We start from the raw sequence: 19,453 nt of genomic DNA, 5'->3' as shown, positions 1-19,453 counted from the left end.
AACCCTGGAATACACTCCCCATCCACTCTTGCCTTGCCAGGTAATGAGCCTTGTTAACATGATGTAGGTCACCAAGAATGAGGCAATCCCAGTCTCGGGTTCTGCTTGGCTTCCCAGCAGCCATATCATTACACCTGTGCATCCCTGTCCTGCAGCTGCCTTTCCCACCTTCAGCAAACTTTATCATTCCCACCCCCAACTACTCCCTTTCCCCACAACTCCAGTGTAAGACCCAGAGGTGCAAGAGTTGGGTCTCAGCCTTCTTTTCCCTTGCTACTAGGGCTCAAAGAATGTAGGGGCAGGTGTTAGATCTTATAGCTCTTCCAGAAGCTGTTAGCAGCTGGGTTCATGTGGATTTTATTACAGCATTGTTGTCCAATGTAGTGTAGAAGACCAGAAGGGAAGGGGCATTGGCAAAGGTCAACCTGGATTACCAGAATCAAGAACAGTCACCCCAAAGGAAGGAGAGAGAAGTCCCCTAGGTCTTAAGCAGGCTTCCAGATGTTTCCAGTCACTAGTTCCTGCAGACAGGGCAAAAGTATTAGTGAACAGAATCTTGGAGGACAGCCAAGGATCTAAATGGTTTTGTTCCTCACCCTTCTGAGCAGCAGTCTCCAAAGGAGGCCTGCTGCAGGAAGTTTTTGGAGCTTAATGTTCTCTTCCAGGCCAGCAGGGACCACATCCCACTGATTTAATAAATGCCTGCTGGGCAGTGGTGCCAAACCACAGACAAGCTGCCTCCTAACAAGGCTGGCCAGCTCTGTGCTCTCAGAATGAGAGGCTGTGGAATCTCAAAACTAAAACCTCATACATCAAAGTTGGAAGGGAACTGGAAAATTACCTGATTTTGCTGCTCATTTTTATTGCTGGGGAAATTAAGATTTATAAAGGTAAATGGTAAATCGGGCATGTTGGAGGCTGAGGCAGGACTGCAAGTTCAAGACCAGCCTGAGTGATTTAGCAAAAAAAAAAAAAAAATACACTTAATTAAATTTTTAATTTAAATTTTATTTAAAAATAAGAAGAGCTGAGGATGTAACTCAGTGGTAGAGTGCTCGCCTAGCATATGCGAGATCCTGGACTTAATACTCCCAGTACTACAAAAAAAAAAAAAAAAAAAAGATCCTGGTAGTTGCCTAAAAGCAGGGGTTTTTAGAGACTGAGATGTCAGAGGGAAGACTGCTTTAGAATATCTTGCATGGCTTTGGAGTCATGTGTACTTTAGTGAATGGGTCTACCATAGCTTGTATTATGTGGAGGGTGGGTATGGGCGATTGAATCCAGGAGCACCTAAACACTAAGCTACATCCCCAGACCTTTTTATTTTTTATTTTGAGACAGAGTCTCAAATAATTGACAAGTAAGCCAGGTGTGGTGACACACACCTGTAATCCCAAAAGCTCAGGAGGCTAAGGCAGGAGGATCACAAGTTCAAAGCCACCCTCAGCAACTTAGCAAGATTCTGTCTCTAAAATTAAAAAGGGCTGAAAGTGTGACTTAGGGTTGAGCATCCCAGGATTCCAATCCCAGTACCAAAAGAAAAGAAAGAAAAAAAATGTTATGAGAAGTAGATAAGGTGAGGACAGAATGGAACTAAGATTGGAATGTGGTAGTGAATAGGCTTTCCCCTCATCATCACTTTGCTTTTGGTCACCCAGGCTTGTTTGATCTGAATTTAGAGACCCCCAAAAGTATCTCAAAGTCCACCTCACTTGCCCCCGCCATACTCTCTCATTTGGTAGAGCCCTACTCTGTTGATGCTGCTCTTTGGAGTAGGCCAGGCCTCAGACCTCTGCAGAGTTGTCCCATCTAAGGAGATACTTACATGATGAAAGTTTTCTTCCAGAGGATGGGACAGGTTGAAAGGAAACTGGCACAGGACTGATCACACAGACGTACCAAGGACGAAGCAAATTTATTGTCAGGAACTCTTCAAGTGCCTCGCATAGACAGAAAAGCAGCAACTCCCCTTGAGCATTAATTTTTATAAGCCAGAGTCATGGCCGCACATTAAGGGTGGGTTTAGCTTTGTGACTGAAGGTGAAGAGTACAGGTGGAGAGCAGGCTTTCAAAACCTTTTTTTTTTTTTTGGTAGTACTGGGGGTATTGAATCCAGGATCTCACATATGCTAGAGGGGCAGGAGGGGCAAGTACACTTCATAAAGTGTCACCAGGTCCTCAAAATTGACTCCTTTCTATACACACTCAGGAAATAGGTTAACATCTGCTGCATAGTTTAAAGACATTGTGGTCAGGTTGCAGCTGTGTGGGGGTATCAGCTTCTATGTGAGTGGGCTCTTTTAGGAAGGGGGGCCAACTTTGCACAGAGTGAGATGTCTGAGCAGAATGGGGTCAGCCTGACTTAACTTTCAAATCAGCCCATAGTTCTGCCAACATAGGTCAGCACTGATCAGAAATGGGAGGAGTCCCTTGCTCCAGCCCCTCTGAGGGAAAGTGCTCCTGGGATTCCAATCAGTTTGCCATCCTTTGGCTCTCAGAGTTTCAGAGTTCTAAAGCCCAATCCCTCCCAGGCTTTGTGTGTAGAGTTTAAGTGGGTTATATGACCAGGGCAAAGAGATTGCTGATCTGGTCATCCTTCTACTCCACAAGGATCTCCCTAAGGGCAACCTTAAGGAATAAGGTGCAGAAAGAGGGTTCTGTTCTGTCCTGAGCTTGGGCAGAAAGTAGAACCACTCATTTCTTCTATAGGTATCAGAAGGAAAATGCCAGTCCTTCTTAAGGTCTCAGTAGAAGTTGACTTGGGAAAGGATCCTAGACAGAGCCACAGTTTGGAAAGCAGGAACCTCTGGCTTGAGTTGCTCCTATTTAAACATTTTATTTATCATTTCTGTGTCTCCTGAAGTCCTGACTCTTCAAAAATCTTTCCCAGGATTTTCAGAAATTTCTGATTTCCATTCCCCTGATGTCTACTTGCCCTTCTTCAAAACTCATCTTGTACCTTAAAGAGTTGCTTCGTTGATTTTTTTTTTATACTAGGGATTGAACCCAGAAATGTTTATCACTGAGCCAGATCCCCAGCCCTTTTTTAAAATTTTATTTTGAGATATGGTCTCACTAAGTTGCTTGGGACCTACATTGCCAATACTGACCTTGAATCCTCCTGCCTCAGCCTCCTGAGTCACTGGGATTAAAGGTGTGCACCACTGTGCTCAGCTGCTTCATTGTTTTTTTGTTTTACTATTTTATTTATTTATTTTCTTGCTGTACTGGGGATTGAACCCAAGATTTTGTGCATGCTAACCAAGTGCTCTACTATTGAGCTACATTCTGTTATTTTTATTATTTGTTTGTTTGTTTATTTATTTATTGGTACCAGGGATTGAACACATGGGCTGATTTCACTTACACACTGAGCCACATGCCCGGCCATTTTTTTTAAGAGTGAGAGAGAGAGAGAGAGAGAGAGAGAGAGAGAGAATTTTTTAATATTTATATTTTTAGTTTTTGGCATACACAGCATCTTTGTTTTGTATGTGGTGCTGAGGATCGAACCTGGGCCGCACGCATGTCAAGAGAGCGCGCTACCGCTTGAGCCACATCCCCAGCACCCCCAGCCATTTTTTAATTTTTATCTTGAGGAAGGAACTCGCTAAATTGTTTCAGGCTCACTAAGTTACAGAGGTTGGCTTTGAACTTTTGGTCCTCCTGCTTCAGCCTCCTGAATTGCTGGGATTATAGGCGTGTTCCAGCAAACAATGACTTTTAAAACATTTTATTTCTATTTACTGCATATGTAATTAAAAGGTATATTTTGAAAAAATACTCTTGTCCCTCTGAAGAAAAAAAAAACTGGTTTGGGTATGAGCAGAAAATGTTCAAAGGCTAGAAAAGTTCTTTGTGAGTAGATATTATTTTTAACAGAACTTAAATTACAAAAGAGGGAAGACAGGAGAAAAGAGGCCAAAAAGAAAGTGAAGTTTGTTTCAGTTGGAAAAGGACATGCAGGTCATAGTTATTCTTTCCCCCAGTTAGACCAAGTCCTGGGCAGAAACAAACAATGGGTAAAGTATGTTGACTATAAATGTAAAATAATTTCAGGTGACAAAGTTCACCCAGAACTAGAATTCTGTTCTTCTGTTTATTCTGTAAGGCTTTAAAAAATTCAATATAATTCATATATAATAAAATTCACCCTTTAAAAGAGTATAATTCAGTGGGTTTAGTTTATTCACAAGGTTGTACCATTATCACCATCACAATATAATTCTAGAAGATTCTCAACACCCAAAAAATAAATTACCATACCCATTAGCAATTATTCTCATTCCACTTCCTTCCAAACCCTTCAGTCCTTAGTCACCATTATCATACTTTCTATGAAATCTGGATATTTCATATAAATGGAATCATACAGTATGTGACTTTTTGTGTCAGGTTTTTTTCACTTATCATAATGTTTTCAAGGTTCATCCATATTGTAATATGTGTCATTATCACATTCCATTTTTATTGTTATAACAGTTTTGTTGAAATATAATTCATATACCATACAAAATTTATTTTTTAAATTTAATTTAGGGGTTTTTGGTAGTGGGGATTGAACCCAGGAGCACTCTACCACTGAGCTACATTCCCAGCCCTTTTTATTTTTTTATTTTGAGACAGTCTCACTGAGTTACTTAACTAAGTTGACAGGCCTCACTAAGTTGCTGAGGCTGCCCTCAAACTAGCAATCCTCCTGCCTCAACCTTTTGCAGCATGCACCACCACACCCAGCTTGATAGTGTCTTCCAAAGCACAGAAATTTTAAATTTTGATGTTAAAATGGTCTGTTTTTGTTGTTGTTGTTGTTTGGATTGAACCCACCCACGGCCTTGTGCTTGGCAAGTGCTCTACCACTGAGTTACATCCCCAGCCCTTTGGCCTATTTTATTTCCTTTTGTTGTTTGGTCCTGAGGTGAGGCTGAACATCATGCTGGCGGGAACATGTGGAAAGGTGGATGCTCAGCTCATGTGCACCCAGGAAGTAGAGAGAGAGAGAGAGACAAGAGATACGGTATAGTCCCCAAAAAGCTGAACTGGTACTGGGGATTAAACCCAGAGACCTACTTTCTCCAACCATTCTCCAACCATGGCCCACTTGCCTACAGTTTTCACCTCCTTCTAAAAGTCCATTTAAATTATTAATCCATCAAATTATGAGGTGAGAGCTCTCATGATTCCATCATTTCCCCAAAGTCCCACCTCTGGACATTGCTGCATTGGGGATCAAGTCTTCAACACATGGGGTTGAAGATATAGCTCAGTTGGTTGAGTGCTTGCCTTACATGCACAGGGCCCTGGGTTTAATCCCCAGTACCAAAAACAAAACAACAACAACAAAAAACATTTGGGGGAACATTTTACATTCAAACCATAACATCTATTTTTTTTAATATTTATTTTTTAGTTGTAGTTGAACACAATGCCTTTATTTTATTTATTTATTTTTTTATGTGGTGCTGAGGATCGAACCCAGTGCCTCATGCGTACTAGGCAAGTGTTCTACCACTGAGCCACAACCCCAGCCTAACATCTAGTTTTTTTGAGGTAGAAGATTAGACTATGATTTAGGATCTTTCTTATTTTTCTTTACTTTGATTTTTTTTTGCAAGAATACAATACATTATTATTAATCACAGTCATCATGTTGAAATAGATTCCCAGGAATTTATACATCCTAACTGAAACCTTTTGCCCTTTTACCAACGTGTCCTCATCCTTCACTTATCCCATTATCAGCCTCTAGCAACCACAATTCTACTCTGCTTCTGAATTTGACTTGAATTTTTTTCTTTAATATTTATTTATTTGTAGACAAACACACAGTATATTTATTTTTATGTGGTGCTGAGGATTGAACCCAGTGCCTCACATGCGAGGCAAGCACTCTACCATTGCCCCGACTTTAAAAATTTTTATATATAAATATAATATGTTGTTTGTCTTTGTGTGCCTGAATATTTCACTTAGCATAATGTCTTCTGGGTTCATTCATGTCACAAATGATAGGATTCTCTTATTTTTAAAGGCTAATGGATATTTTTAAAGGCTAAAGGATATTCCTTTGTGTGTGTGTGTGTGTGTGTGTGTGTGTGTGTGTGTGTGTGTTCTTTATCCATTTATCTATTGTGTTAGTCAGCCATGTAGCTGTGACCAAAATACCTGACCAGAACAACTTACAGGAGGAAAAATTTATTTGGGGCTCACAGTTTCAGAGATTCAGTCCATGATGAGGCTATTCTATTACTTTGGGTCCCAGGGGATAGAATGTCATGGCAGAAGGGTGGTAATGGAGGAAACTGCTCACCTCTTAGCAGCCAGAAAACACAGAGAGGAAGGGGAAAGGGCCTCAGGGAAGATGAACCCTTCCAGGGCATGCTCCCGTAATCCAGCTCCATCAACTATGCCCCATCCTCCTACAGTTACCATTCAAATTAGGATGGACTGATTTGGTTACAATTTTCATAATCTAATAATTTTATCTCTGAATATTTCAGCATTAACACAGGAGCTTTTGGAAGACACCTTATATCCAAACCAAAACATCTGTCAATGCACATTTAGATTGATTCCAAATCTTAGCTCTTATGAATAATGCTTCAATGAACATGGCAGTGTAGCCTTGCAGCCTTGACATACTGATTTTATTCTCTTTAGATATATACCCACAAGCAAGGTTGCTGAATCTTTTGGTAGTTCTATTTTTAGTTCTTGGAACCTCCATACTGTTTTCCACAATGTCTCCTTTCTTAGTACAGCTATAAGATTATAGCTGTAAATCTCTCTCAAGTACTAGTTTTAGCATATTTTCATTTTAATTCATCTCAAAATATTTTCTAATTTCTCTTGCAATTTTAATTGATTGAAGGGATTGAACCCAGGAGTGCTTAACCTTTGAACCACATTCCCAGCCCCCCCGCCCTTTTTAAATTTCTTTTAGTTATGCATGGACATAATATCTTTATTTTGTTCATTTATTTTTATGTGGTGCTGGGGATAAAACCCAGTGCCTCACATGTGAGAGGCAACCTCTCTGCCTACTGAGTCACAATCTCATTTTGAGACAGGATCTTGTTAAGTTGCTTAGGGCCTCACTAAGTCTCACAAAATTGCTGAGGCTGGTCTCAAACTTGCAATCCTCCTGCTTTGGCCTCCTTGAGTTGCTAAGGTTACAGGCACATGCCACCATGCCCAGCTGTCCTATGCATTATTAAAAGCCAATATTGTTGTATTATGTGCACAAATATGTAACAACAAATCCCATCATTATTTACAACTTCAATACTCCAATTTAAAAAAATGTGGAACAAAATGTAGGTATTGAAGCTATGCATTGTAGCCCATGATATAATCCCAATTACTCGAGAGACTGAGGCAAGAGGATTGCAAGTTGCAGATCAGTTTCAGCAATTTAGTGAGACACTCTCTCAAAATAAAATACAACAAACTGGGGATGTAGCTTAGTGGTAGAATGCTTCCTAGCATGTTTGAGGCCCTGGGTTGGATCCTGAACACACACACACATACACACGCACACAAGTGTGGATGCACACACAAAATGTGTAATGAAGTCTTCAGCTTTTTTGGTTGACTTATTTGGTTGACAGTTTTTGCTCCACATGTTTTAGAGCTTTTTTGTTTCACCCAACTTTATGCTAAACAAGAACAAGACTAAATCATAATTGATAATAATTGAAGTTCATTAAAAAATATGTCACATTGAAAGTTGGTCATGGTGCTGTGTACCTGTAGTCCCAGCTACTAGGGAGGTTGATGCAGGACAATTTTGAGTTCAAGGCCAGTCTGGACAACACAGGCAAAATAGTGAAACCCTGTCACACACAAAAAAATAATGAAACCCTGTCACCAAAAAATACTGTGTCAAATCATATATGTGCTTATCTTGCTTAAAGTCTTGTTTATCAGGCTGAGGGTGTAGCTCAGTGGTAGAGCACTTGTGTACATGCAAAAAGCCATCTCCAGCATCACAAAACCAAACCAAACCCTTACTTATCATTATATATCAATTTTTTCTTTTAGTTTTTATACACAGATTTTTAATAGGAAATAATTTATTTTGTGCTTTTGATTTTCCTGGGAAACATACAAAAACCACAAGTAAGTCTAATCAAATTTTAATATAAACTCAAAGCCTCTCTTCTGAACAAGGGCCATAAAGTCCTAGTCTGACTTTTGTGTCATGCCTGGAGAATGTGGGGCCCATCCAGAATTATTAGTGATGAGAATTAGAGAACCAGGGTGGAGTCCAGGGTGGTTATGCCTGAGAAGCTCAGAGGTAACACTATGAGTGGAATGAAAGCATAGTACAATGAGAGGCCAGTTACAGGCACTGGGGAAGAAAGAGGGAACAACTATCTTAAGTGAAACAGATTATATCCCTGGGCCTGAATGTACTGAATGATTATATCCCATGGGCCCAACCATGGTCTGGCTTATAAGAGCTGGGAGGTTTAGAAAGTGACCTATATCTCTTGCAATATCTCAGGTACAAAGATGAATGTGTAGGGAATTAAGCACTTCTTGTCCACTGCAGGATGGACTCCTGGTGGATGTTGGCAAAGATGCCTGATAAATATTGTGAGAGGTAGTGAAGGTAGGTGGTTCATCTTAATTTTGAATTAGGTTTCATCTATGAAGGGACAGGGATGAGACCTAAATTTCCTCCTTTAATATGGGGTCCTCCTACCTCTAAAACATCTCCTTCTGGAAACTTTCTCTAATAACTGCCATCCTATTTCACTACCCTTGCCCAAAGAGGCTCCCTCTCAAGTACTACCTGTTTCCCCACTACTGACTCCTCCAATGGTGAAGAAGCATCAGATGAACTTATCCCTACCAGAATGGGCTTAAGTTCCCCCCTATTAAGGGCATGGAATAGAAGTTTTAGAAAAACAAAATGCTCTCTTGACCTTCAAAACAATGCCTTATGTTCTTTAGAAAGCACTTGCTTGAATTGAAGATCTAAAGGAATGAATTTATGATGGGAGAATTTCTGTTGAAATTCTTGCGCTGATGTGGGATCCCAGATGAGGCTTCTGTATTTGAGGAGTACAGGCTGACCTCTCCAGGAATCCAACCCTTGGCCCAGCTGTTTCTTCTTTTCTATAAGAAGGTTGAAGGGCAGAGCCAGCTCCTGCCACTTCCCCTTGAGGCTCTGCTATAGGTACATAGAAGAACCTGCTCCCAGCTTCCCTCCACCCTGCTTTGCTTTCCACCCCATCCCCCATCCTGCTTGGAACTGTGAAATAGGAAGTCTCAACTGGACTCCGGAGGGACCTGAGAGGGAAAAATAGCACAAGGATACAGAGCACATGAGGCACAGTCCCACTGAGCCAAACAATGGCAGGAAAGGAAGCCACCCAGTAGCCACTGCAGTTTTTCTTTAAGGCTAAGTCTGAGCAGACCTCTCCTGGCAAGCATGTTATACAACTATTTCAGAAGGTAGTATTTCTTCAGATGCTTTTCAAAATAGGTGTGTATGTGTGTGTGTGTGTGTGTGTGTGTGTGTGTGTATGAAACAGACAGAAGTGTGAGAAAGATCCAGATCTTAGAAGACTTGAACACCAGAGTTTGGATCTCCAACTACTCAGGACATGATTGAATTTCAGAAAAATTTCCTTGGCTGCTGTGAGAATTGGATTTAAAGGTTCAAGAATGGAAAGAGTTAGGAAGTCACTGCATAGTCCCCCCTTTCAATTTTGAGGCAGTCAAGGCCAGAGGATGGCCAATATTGAACTTAGACTGGGAGGGAAGAAGGGCCTAGAGTACTTGGTGAGAAGAACCAGAAGAAGAAATCTTGCTCTGGAGGGAAAACCAGGGTCAGAGATACTTTACTCAAATCTGGGAGGGACAAAGGCAAAAACTCTCCCAGAAAACCCACATCTTGGGCTCAGAGAGAAGGGTTGGCTAGAGCTCAACCCATATATATGAAGTTGGAAAGGAAACTGAGGGAGGCTCCCAAGAACACAGGGTTGCAGAATGGGAGCCTATGCCCCAGTCCCAGGTTTCTTGCAGTGGTCATTCAGTCCCTCCCCATTACTTCTAGGGAAGGAAGCTTCCCAATGCTGCATATCAAATACCCCTCCCAACCAGACATAGGGGAGACCTGTTAAAAGCTCCTTGGAGGAGCTTTGGGACCTCCAGATCCAGATGTGCAGGGAAAGAGACAAACCTAAAATGCATCAGAGTGGCTGGCAAGAATGGGGGACAGATAGGACAAGACTGGAAGGGGCTGGGAACTGTGATCTGGAAGAATTCTTCTGTGTGTGCATGTGCGCGTGCACACACATACAAGTGCATGCATGTACAACACTAGGGATTGAGCCCAGGGTGTTCTGTTACAGAGCTGCATAGTCCCTCCCTTTTAATTTTTAGACAGAGTCTCCTTAAATTGCCCACACCGGCTTCAAACTTTGAATCCTCCTGCTCTAGCCTCCAGTGTAGCACCAGAACCCTTGTTTTTAAGCAAGAAAACAAGAAATGGTATAATAGCTACCTTTTATTGAGCACCTACTTTGTGCCAGGCACTTTATATAGTCTGTGCTTATAATTCTCACAATGACCTCAGAGGTAGGCATCATTATCACTTTTTATGTATGAGGAAACCGAGATAAGTTTAAGCAGCTTGTTAAAGATCACACAGCTGATTGATGAGTGAGTGATATAATCGGCACTGGAGATGTGCATCTGTGAAGGACCCAAGGCCTTTGACAGGTATTTTCCACACTAAGAAAATAAAGAGGAGGGGCCAGGGCTGTAGCTCAGCAGCAGAGCACTTGCCTAGCATGCGTGAGGCACTGGGTTCAATCCTCAGCACCATATAAAAATAAACAAAGGCATTCTGTCCATCCATGACTACAAAAAAAATTTTTTTTTTAAAGAAAAGAAAGGGGATAGAGAGGTGGGTGAAGGGAAGAATTCTCTAGGGTGTGGGACACTAGTTCTGCTGTCAGAGCTGTTGAGGAAAACTGAGCTCCACTCTGCTTTCCCACATCTCCCCTCTGACAAGCCACTCCTTCCCAACAGTCAGCTACAAAGTCAGGAAAAACTCTGGCTGAGATTGATCTTCTTAAAAAGGAAAAATGACTGAGATGAAAGACCTTACTTACCCTGTATGTGTATTGGCAGGTGTCACTGTGTGCATGTGGCTCCAGTGCCAAAGAATACCACTGCCAGAATAAGAACACTGCTCACTTTTAGGTCACACTCCTGCCACATGTGCAGAGTGAGATACCAAAGGAATAGTTAAAAGAGTTGTTTATTTCCTACCAGAGTCCAGGGAAACCACCTGGGAGGGGGCCAGGTCAACAATCAAAGCCTCAAATTTGCCCCTTGACCCCTTCCTCCAGGCTTATCTAGCTTCAGGGATATTGTGTTTATTCTGTGGATTCAGGGACCCATGGTATGTGCCATTCTCTCTCTCTCTTTCTCTCTCTCTCTCTCTCTCTCTCACACACACACACACACACACACACACACACACATACACAGAGTTCTTGAGTTAAGGCACTAAGTGTGGTCTGCATGGCCCTGGAGTCTGTGCCCATCAAGCACTTATAGCCAGTGACTGAGCCCATGTGTGTACACAGATGGGATAGTGCAATATTAGGAGTCTCTTCACAAAGAGGGACAAAAGTGGTGACTCTGGGCTAGGCCTTCTGTTCCCTAGGAGGGAACCTCCTGTCTCCTTGTCAATTGTTGAAACACCTGACTCTTCTCCCCAGCTGGAGTAGAACCAACTCAGCCACAGTTCAGATATGTGCTGTGAACTCAGGGCCTGGCTTCTAACACCACACTTTCTGAGTATGGCAGGGAATATTTGGGGGACTTTTAGGAGCACAAAGATGGCCACGAAGGCCAGGATGGAGGGGAAAGGTTTCTCTTTGTGCTTTTAAAACCGGACCATAAGTAACAAACAAAAAAAGCCAACCTTTCTCCTCTGAGCTCTCTGACTCCACCTCAGGAAAGAAGTTTCTGTAAACTGGAGTAAGTGTGGAGGGAAAGGGAGCTATTAGGATTGTGCATTGGTGCCAGAGGTTGCTTTGATGTCCCCTGCTTCGGTCCCACCTACAGCAGTTGGCTCCAGCACATTTAGTTCAACACCCACATAATGAGTAGTACAGAGGTGGAGCTCTCCGGAGATGTATGTTCGGGTGTGATGGAGTTAAAGATCTGTATGAAAGCTAGGGTTAGAGCTGTGGGGTTCCCGGGCCCTGGGCTGAGTCAGGACGCCCAGGTGAAGTAGGCAACCTCGTCCAGGTCGACGGGGTAATCAGTGAGTAGCACTGGTGTCTTGTCGAAAAGCTCGCCCTTGTAGCTGCGCCACTTGCCAGCAGGCAGGTAGACGTCGCGCTCCTGCTTGCCTGGCTCCAACACCGGCGCCACTAGCAGCGTGTCCCCGATAAGGAACTGAGAGTCAATGCGGTGAGCTGTCTCGTCGCCGGGCGCGATCCACCAAAGGGGGCGCACTATGGGGTCGCCAGTGTCCGTGACCTCACCAGCGAGTTCCAGCAACAGCGGAGCCACAAGCGAGGCCCGCAGCGCAGCGAACTTGTGTGCAATGGCCACCACTTCTGCGTCATATTGCCAGGGGGGGATTGAAAACTGCATGGCTGGCATGAAAGCCGCCACCTCCAACCAGCGCACGTAAAGCTCGCGCTCCGGACCATCTCTGCCGCCAGCTGTGCGCTCAGGGACTGCGTTGCCACCCACCATATCCGGCAGGATGAATGGGTAGCCCAGCATGCTGACGGTGAGCACCGCTGGGATGAGCGAGCGCAGCCCCAAATCATAGCCCCACACCGAGTCGCGGTCCACCAGGCGGAAGAAGCATGAGATGTTCTGTGATTGGTAGCCCACACGGACCTCGGCCAGTGAGAAGAAAGGCAGAGCCATTTCAGTGTAGCGCCGGCTCCATACGCTGGGGTCAGGCAGCGATCTATAGGTGCTGAAGTCCCGCGGCAGGTAGCTGACTTCACCCGCGTCGAATTTAAAGGAGGCCACAGCGTAGCGCGAACGCAGGCGTCTCAGGTGTCCCTGAAACCAGTCGCGGGCCTCTGGGCGCGTGAAGTCGAGCACCGCGCCAATGCCATTCCACCATCGCACAAGCGCTGGTAGCCTGCCTGTGGGTTCGCGCACGAACAGCTCACGCTCCACGCCCTCGCCAAAACGTGAGGAGTTGTAGTTGACAAAAGGGTGCACCCAGAGTGTGACACGGAAGCCAGCGTCTCGCAGGCGGCGGAACATGTCGCTGGCGTTGGGGAATTTGGCCTCGTCGAATTCGAAGTCACCGTAGGCTGGTGTGTACATGTCGTCAATTTCCAGGTGGCTGCTATTGAAGCGGTGCTGGTGGATCTGCTGGGCAAAACGCAGCACCTTATCCTGGTCCACAGCACGCCCATAGAGTGCCCACGTGGACCAGATAGGGTCTCTGAAGGCCTCGGGCGCTGGCACCCTCGATGGTTTGTTGAAGTAACGCCGCACCATGTACTTGTGGATGGAAGTGACATCTGAGCCGACGCATACCCGGTAGCTAAGCTCTGGTGCTGCGGTGCGTCCGGCAGGCGGCTTGTAAGGCGTGTTGTGGTAGCGTGCCTGGAGTCGCATCGAACGCTCCGTGCTATTCCAGCCCAGGTGGAAAGGCACTGAGTCGTTGACTTTGATGGCAGCTGCGCGAGATGATAGCCAATAGCGCTCAAGTATGCCCCCAAATGCGGCGTCAGAAGAGTAGACATCGCTAGTGACAAATGGCTGCGGCTCCAGATGGCCATCCAGGCGGATGGGCCAGTGTTGCGTCCTCATCTCAGCACCGCCATACCAATGAGCAGCCGCATCGCCCAGGAACATGGCATGCTCCACCGCACGTCCCGGGGCTGCTTCCTCCCAGCGCACGCGATAGCACATGACGGTGTCCTTGGGCCTCACAGTCTGGATGAAGAAGTGCAGTGGGCGCCCATCCGCCGTGCGAGAGCAGCCAAGCAGGGCGCCATCGCGGCTGCAGGAGTCGAGGTCCAATGCTCCAGAACGGAAGGCTAAACGGAAGACTTGCTCGCCCTTCTGGTTTCGGATGGAGAAGCCGCCACGGTTGAGGTCCAGCAGCTCTGCGCGAAGGCGTTCTGCTTTGCGTAAGGAAGCGCTATAGTAGCACCAGGCCACTACCGCGGCCAACACCAGCAGCAGCCCCAGCACCGCGGAGCCCAGTAGTGGCCTCAACTCTTTGGACGGCTTGGGCTTGGAGGGAGAGAAGTTGTCGGGCAGGAAAGTGTACATGGCCGTTGCTTCGACAGCCTCAGAGCTTTTATGGCCTGTGTGGTGACCAGGGCGGCGGCGGGGGTAGGCCTGGCTCTTCTCTTGAAGGTTCTGGGGCATCAGCCTCCAGCTAAGGAAGGAGCTGGTAGTTGGTCCACTTGACCAAGCCCATCAGAACCTCACCTGTAGGACTCTGAAAGCGGGGGAGGGGAGTAGGGAGGAGGGTAGTAGGGAGGGAGGGAGGGAGTGGGAGAGAGGGAAAGAGGGGGAGGGAGAGAGAGAGAGAGAGAGAGAGAGAGAGAGAGAGAGAGAGGGGAGAGACTGAGCTTTCTCATTCCATAATATTTTCATTTGCTGTGGCACAATGGGCACTAGAGATGTACTGGAACCTAAGGTCTTGATGAGTAGAAAAGATGACACCAGGACAGTCTGCCTGGGTCCTACCTGTCCTTTCTCATGGGCTCCAAGTTCTTGACAAAATGAGTCAGGACTCTGAATGGGGAGAATCATGTAATTGGCAGATGGCATGCTTCCCCTTTTTCCTGATGGAGAAACAAACCCAGAAAGGATCAGGGTGCTGTCCTGGACCACAGGATAAGTCAGGCCTACTGGGTGACACATGGAGCAATTCAGGTTTAAGAGGGATGGAAATGGAGAGAGTCTTGTCTCCCAAAGGCAAGGCCATGGTAAGAGAGGGGGATGGTCCAGCCAGTTCCTTGAGAACCCCCATATCAGGAATTCAAACCAGAGGTGCTTTACCACTGAGCTGCACCCCTAACCCATTTATTTATTTTTGAGGCAGGATCTCACTAAGTTACTCAGGCTGGCCTTGAGCTTGCAATCCTCCTGCCTCAGCAGACCCAATAATTGGGATTACAGGGGTAAGCCACTGCACCAGCTCCTTGAGAGTTTTAATAGGGCAATAGGATAGCTTCCCTGTACCCAGAGGAGACAGCTCAGGCACGGAATTTTATCTTGAGTTAGAAGCCAGATGACATTTTGAAATTAAAGAAGATAGTCCCAAACCAGACTCAATCCCAAGGCTTGGTTTAAAGGGAGGCAGAGGTTAGTGCTGGGGTCAGGATATGCCTTCTCAAATCAGCCCCTTTGCCATCAAACCCCACCTAGTTATGAATCATTAACCAACATTCCATTTCTCTGCCCACCTTCTTTCTTTGCTCCAAACATAACATCTGTGCATCACCTGCTTCCTAACTTTATCTCTACCACTTACCCTCTGTACTGCTGTCCCTGCCCTAGTTTGGATACTGTCACTTTTCCCCTATACTATTGCAACACTTCTCCAGTAGGTCTCCCTACCCCCAACTTCTTTTCCTCTAGTGTCTTCTGCTCACAACAACTAAAGTGATCTTTCTAAAGCACTTATCAAACCACATCTGTGCTTACTTCAAGAGATGCTCATGGTAAAATTCAGATCTGCAAGCTTTGAAATCAAGGTTCAAGACATTCCTTAGCTACCTTTCTGATTCTATCTCCAGCCAGGCCTGTCCAGTGACTTATCAAGCGCTTTCTCTCAATCTAAATTTTTTCAGGCCACCTGCTTCAGAAGATTTCACACTCGGCCTGGTAACTCTCCTTCACCTACAAGCTCTCTAGTGATCAGACTGACCACCACACATATAAAATTTCACATACTATATGCTGAACATCTGGATATGACTGTAGAGAAATACAGGCTTGGGGGAAAGTTTGTGTCTGAATTCGATGCTCAAGGTCAATGATCCTTCCTGTTCCCAACCCTCAGGGCAGAGTTCAATAAAGAAACACCACCACATGTACACACACAGGCAGATACACTGCCAGCTAGCTGGCGGCCTAGCTGCTCCAGCTGGGGTGAAGAAGAGATGGAGACTGGCAAACAGTAATTAGCCTCCTTCCAGATGCCGGTGTCTGTGTCTGTCTCCAGTGACTTCCAAGGAAATGCTGGAACTACTCAGATTCTTTAACTCTTTTAGCTTCCCCTCACAGAAACTATCAAGAATGCCAGGTGCTGATCAGAATATTGATCGTAGATGTCAATACACAGCACCTTCCATACCCTTCCCTCAAGTTGCTCCCTCCCCCTAATTCCCTAAATTTTTCAGTCTCCCTGGTCTAGAACAGCCTCTTTCACTTCCTCTAAGCACACACAACTTAGTTTTGCTCCTCATTTCCTATAAGTACAGGTTAGAAAAGTCCTCCTGGAAAATGCATGCAGTTGCCTTTTCTGACATGCTCAAAGTTGAGCAGAATCCCAAGAAGGCTTTAGAGGACCAGTCCATATTTGCTATATTCATTCGTTTAAGACAATCATGACTTCATTTCTGGGCTCTAAGGGAATAGGTGAGAGGCTTCATATCTAAATAGGACAGAGATGTCCTCATCCTCAAAACTTTATATTGTCAGCCTGATTTCATGATTCTTGGAGGATAAAGAGCCTGCCCACCTTAGTGACCTCAAATGCCTCAAAAGTCATTTCTAACACTTGGGTTCTGAGAATCTTAACTTTTTGGATCCTAAAGTTTTTTGATTCAGGGTCAGGTGGCCCATGCCTGTAATCCCAGCCAATGGGGACTGAGACAGGAGGATTCCAAGTTCCAGGCCAGCTTCAGCAACTTAGCAAGGCCTTCAGCAACTTAGTGAGACCCTGTCTCAAAGTAAAAAATAAGAAGGGTGAGGGTGTATGTAGCTCAGTAGTAAAACTACCCTGGCTTAAATCCCCAATAAAAATAAATAAATAAAATAAAAATTTTGTCTTCATTGATGACAGGCAGGAGCCAACTGACCTGGGCACCTATTCTTCTGGGCACCATTCTGGTCTCCCAAATGTACCACAACATTTAACCCTAACGATAATATGGAATGGCAGAGGTAGGTTAGTGTCCATTTTACAGATGAGGAAACAGTGGCTCAAAGAGACAAAGGGGCTTGTCTGAAGTCACCCAGGCAGTAAGTCTGCTTCCAAATTCCTACCTCCACTCTCCACAGCATATTTTGGGAGATGGGAGATAATGGTCTGATTTGGTTACCTGAAATGCACAGCAGGCTTCCATCAGATGGGAGTGGGCATGGTGAGGCGTCTTTTAAAGGTTGGTGCTGTGGATGGCTCTGGGCCAACCAGAAAGATTCTAAAGGTGGGAAAGGGACAATTTTTCCTTGAAAGGGGCCATTTTAATGATATCTGGTACCAGGGCTGTGGGGTAGGAACTCTGTGGTTCGGGTGCGAAGTCATTAGAGACCCCTGCAATCTGCCGCCTCCACCATCTGGCCAATGGCCAACCACAGGCTAATGCTAAGCAAGTGGGTCTGCGGGTCCGGCCTTCTTGGGTCTTTTCCCGCTCGACATTCAACCGCAGTCTTGGCTTCCAGCCCCTGGTCTGGTCTGAGGGAGAGAGCCCAGCTTGGCTCAACTGAGTGGGGGCCATTTCAGAGACGTTTGTTGGACACGGTTGGGGGATGGGGCGGGTGGAAATGTCAAAGGCAACTCGATCCGGCCCATCTCCCTCCTCTGCAAGATCCGTGAGGATCCAGTGACTGCACCTACACCGCCTGGAATACTCCACACCCACTCTCAGCGCCCCACCGCAATTTCATTATTCAAAGGGGCAGACGGAGGTCATGGGACCTGCCGTCTGTTAGGAACCTTGGACTCCAGGAGGTGCCCAGGTGTCCTGGATCGCTCCACCTACTCTTCTGTAAGAGCGAAAGTTCAGAAATAGTGCTCCCTCACCAGTCCCCCTACCCGCATCGTCCCGAGGTCCTTCCGCTGGATTCACTCACGGCTGTGGCCGCCGGGTAAAGGTAGGAGTGAAAGGATCCTTCTGCAGACCCCCTCCACGCTAGCAGGAATTGAGCTGCCACCCCGCCGCGCTGGGCGCAGCCTCGCTGGGCTCAGTTGAGTCCCTCCTCGGGCCCCGCCCTCGGACTACTCCGCCACGCCCCAGTCTTCCAATCTCCCTTGGGCCTCTGGCTCCAGCCCCGCCCTTAGTGCCCGACACTTCCCCCATATTTTCTAGAGGACCTGAAGCCTCACCCTTTAGCCTCCACCATCACGCCCGCAGCTCTACTCCAAGCCCGTGGCATCTCAGGCCCGCCTCCAGCTGGGGTGCCTCCGGGCTTGTTCTTGGGCTTGAGGACCCGCCCTTTCTGGGCCATTTCTTACCCTCGAGCGGGCGGGTCTTTGCCCCAGGCCTATTGGGTAATGTAGTTCTGAAGAATGTTGGGGTTCTTGCACCTCCAGGCTAGGTTTGGTATAATTATGAGAGTGAGAAAATAAGCTTCGACATAAAGGGGCAGGGCTGGCCTTTGGGTTTAGTCCCCTCCAGGTTTGGGGAGGCTGTACCTGTATAACGCTCTCAGTTTTCTCATATGGAAAAAGAAGTAGCGCAATATTGGGAAGATGTCAGCTCCCACTGCAGCATAATTCCCATCAAGGGCCCCAAGGACAGGGCTTGTAGTTCACACAGCCAGTGGCCTAAACTTTTGGTTCTCATTGGACCGGATCAGTGGTGTCCGAGATCAGGGACTGAGAAGACCGGTTTCTGCTCAGTTATTTTACCAAGTCTCTCTGTCACCTTCCCACCCTAGTTATTTATAGGGTCAGCTGCTCCTCCTAGTGATAGACAGCCTTTAGTTAAATGTCTGTGCTTTGGAGAGGTGGGAGTGCCCCACCATACCCATTCTCCTGGAGTGAGGGATGGTGCAAGACTCTGAGATATCATCTCTTTGAGAGAAAGGAAAATACTGAAGATTCTGGTGATTCACCCTACCCCTTGCTCCTCGAGGGACTAGAAATCGGTCTTGGTTATTTGAAATTTCTTGGTTATGATATCAAATTATGTTTTAGACCCTTTGGACTTGGTCGGGGAGGGCAGCAAGGGTGTCTGAGATGACTTTTGGGAGCTGTAATGGAGACTCCAAGAGCAGGGAGCAAGTGTTTTGAGTTTAGGGATACAGCTTTTACTGTGGAAAGGAGGATTCTGTTCCTCTGAGATATAGGCTGGCATCTAAGTTTGGGGCATATTGAGGAGCTGTCGGCTGGAGGGTTTTTGTGGGGGTGAGAAGTAGATGGATCCTCCCTGCAAGGTTAGATGGACCCATTAGTTTGGGGTGGAGGTGAAGGGGTGGAGGTGAAGGGGACACCAGCTAATAGGGTAACTTATGTGTCAGAAATACTGAGATG

General features: G+C 45.9%; 1 protein-coding gene across 11 annotated transcripts; it reads right to left on the bottom strand.

Annotated features, from left to right (window-relative positions):
* Positions 1-10,504: 10,504 nt before the first annotated feature.
* On the bottom strand, positions 10,505-19,449 carry Myorg (myogenesis regulating glycosidase). 11 transcript variants are annotated; one of them, XM_076845887.1, is made up of 4 exons: positions 18,014-18,226; positions 17,301-17,399; positions 14,716-14,813; positions 10,505-14,464 (listed from the first exon to the last, which is right to left on the bottom strand). In XM_076845887.1, the coding sequence occupies exon 4, from the start codon at positions 14,389-14,391 to the stop codon at positions 12,247-12,249; it is 2,145 nt and encodes a 714-aa protein (XP_076702002.1). In that variant the 5' UTR covers positions 14,392-14,464; positions 14,716-14,813; positions 17,301-17,399; positions 18,014-18,226; the 3' UTR covers positions 10,505-12,246. The 11 variants fall into 11 exon arrangements, with proteins under 11 accessions (XP_076702002.1, XP_076702009.1, XP_076702004.1 ...); XM_076845894.1 differs by lacking the exons at positions 14,716-14,813; positions 18,014-18,226 and adding an exon at positions 18,305-19,449; XM_076845889.1 differs by lacking the exon at positions 14,716-14,813 and having other exon boundaries at positions 18,002-18,226.
* Positions 19,450-19,453: the final 4 nt, after the last annotated feature.

The sequence above is a fragment of the Callospermophilus lateralis genome, chromosome 2, assembly GCF_048772815.1.
Source record: "Callospermophilus lateralis isolate mCalLat2 chromosome 2, mCalLat2.hap1, whole genome shotgun sequence".
Classification (NCBI taxonomy): Eukaryota; Metazoa; Chordata; class Mammalia; order Rodentia; family Sciuridae; genus Callospermophilus; species Callospermophilus lateralis.
Note: the sequence above shows the minus strand (reverse complement) of the source record. Positions and strands in the feature narration are given on the sequence as shown.

Bases quoted from the DNA above. Each gene is read 5' to 3' on its own strand.
- Myorg (XM_076845894.1), bottom strand. From the start codon at position 14,391: ATGCCCCAGAACCTTCAAGAGAAGAGCCAGGCCTACCCCCGCCGCCGC.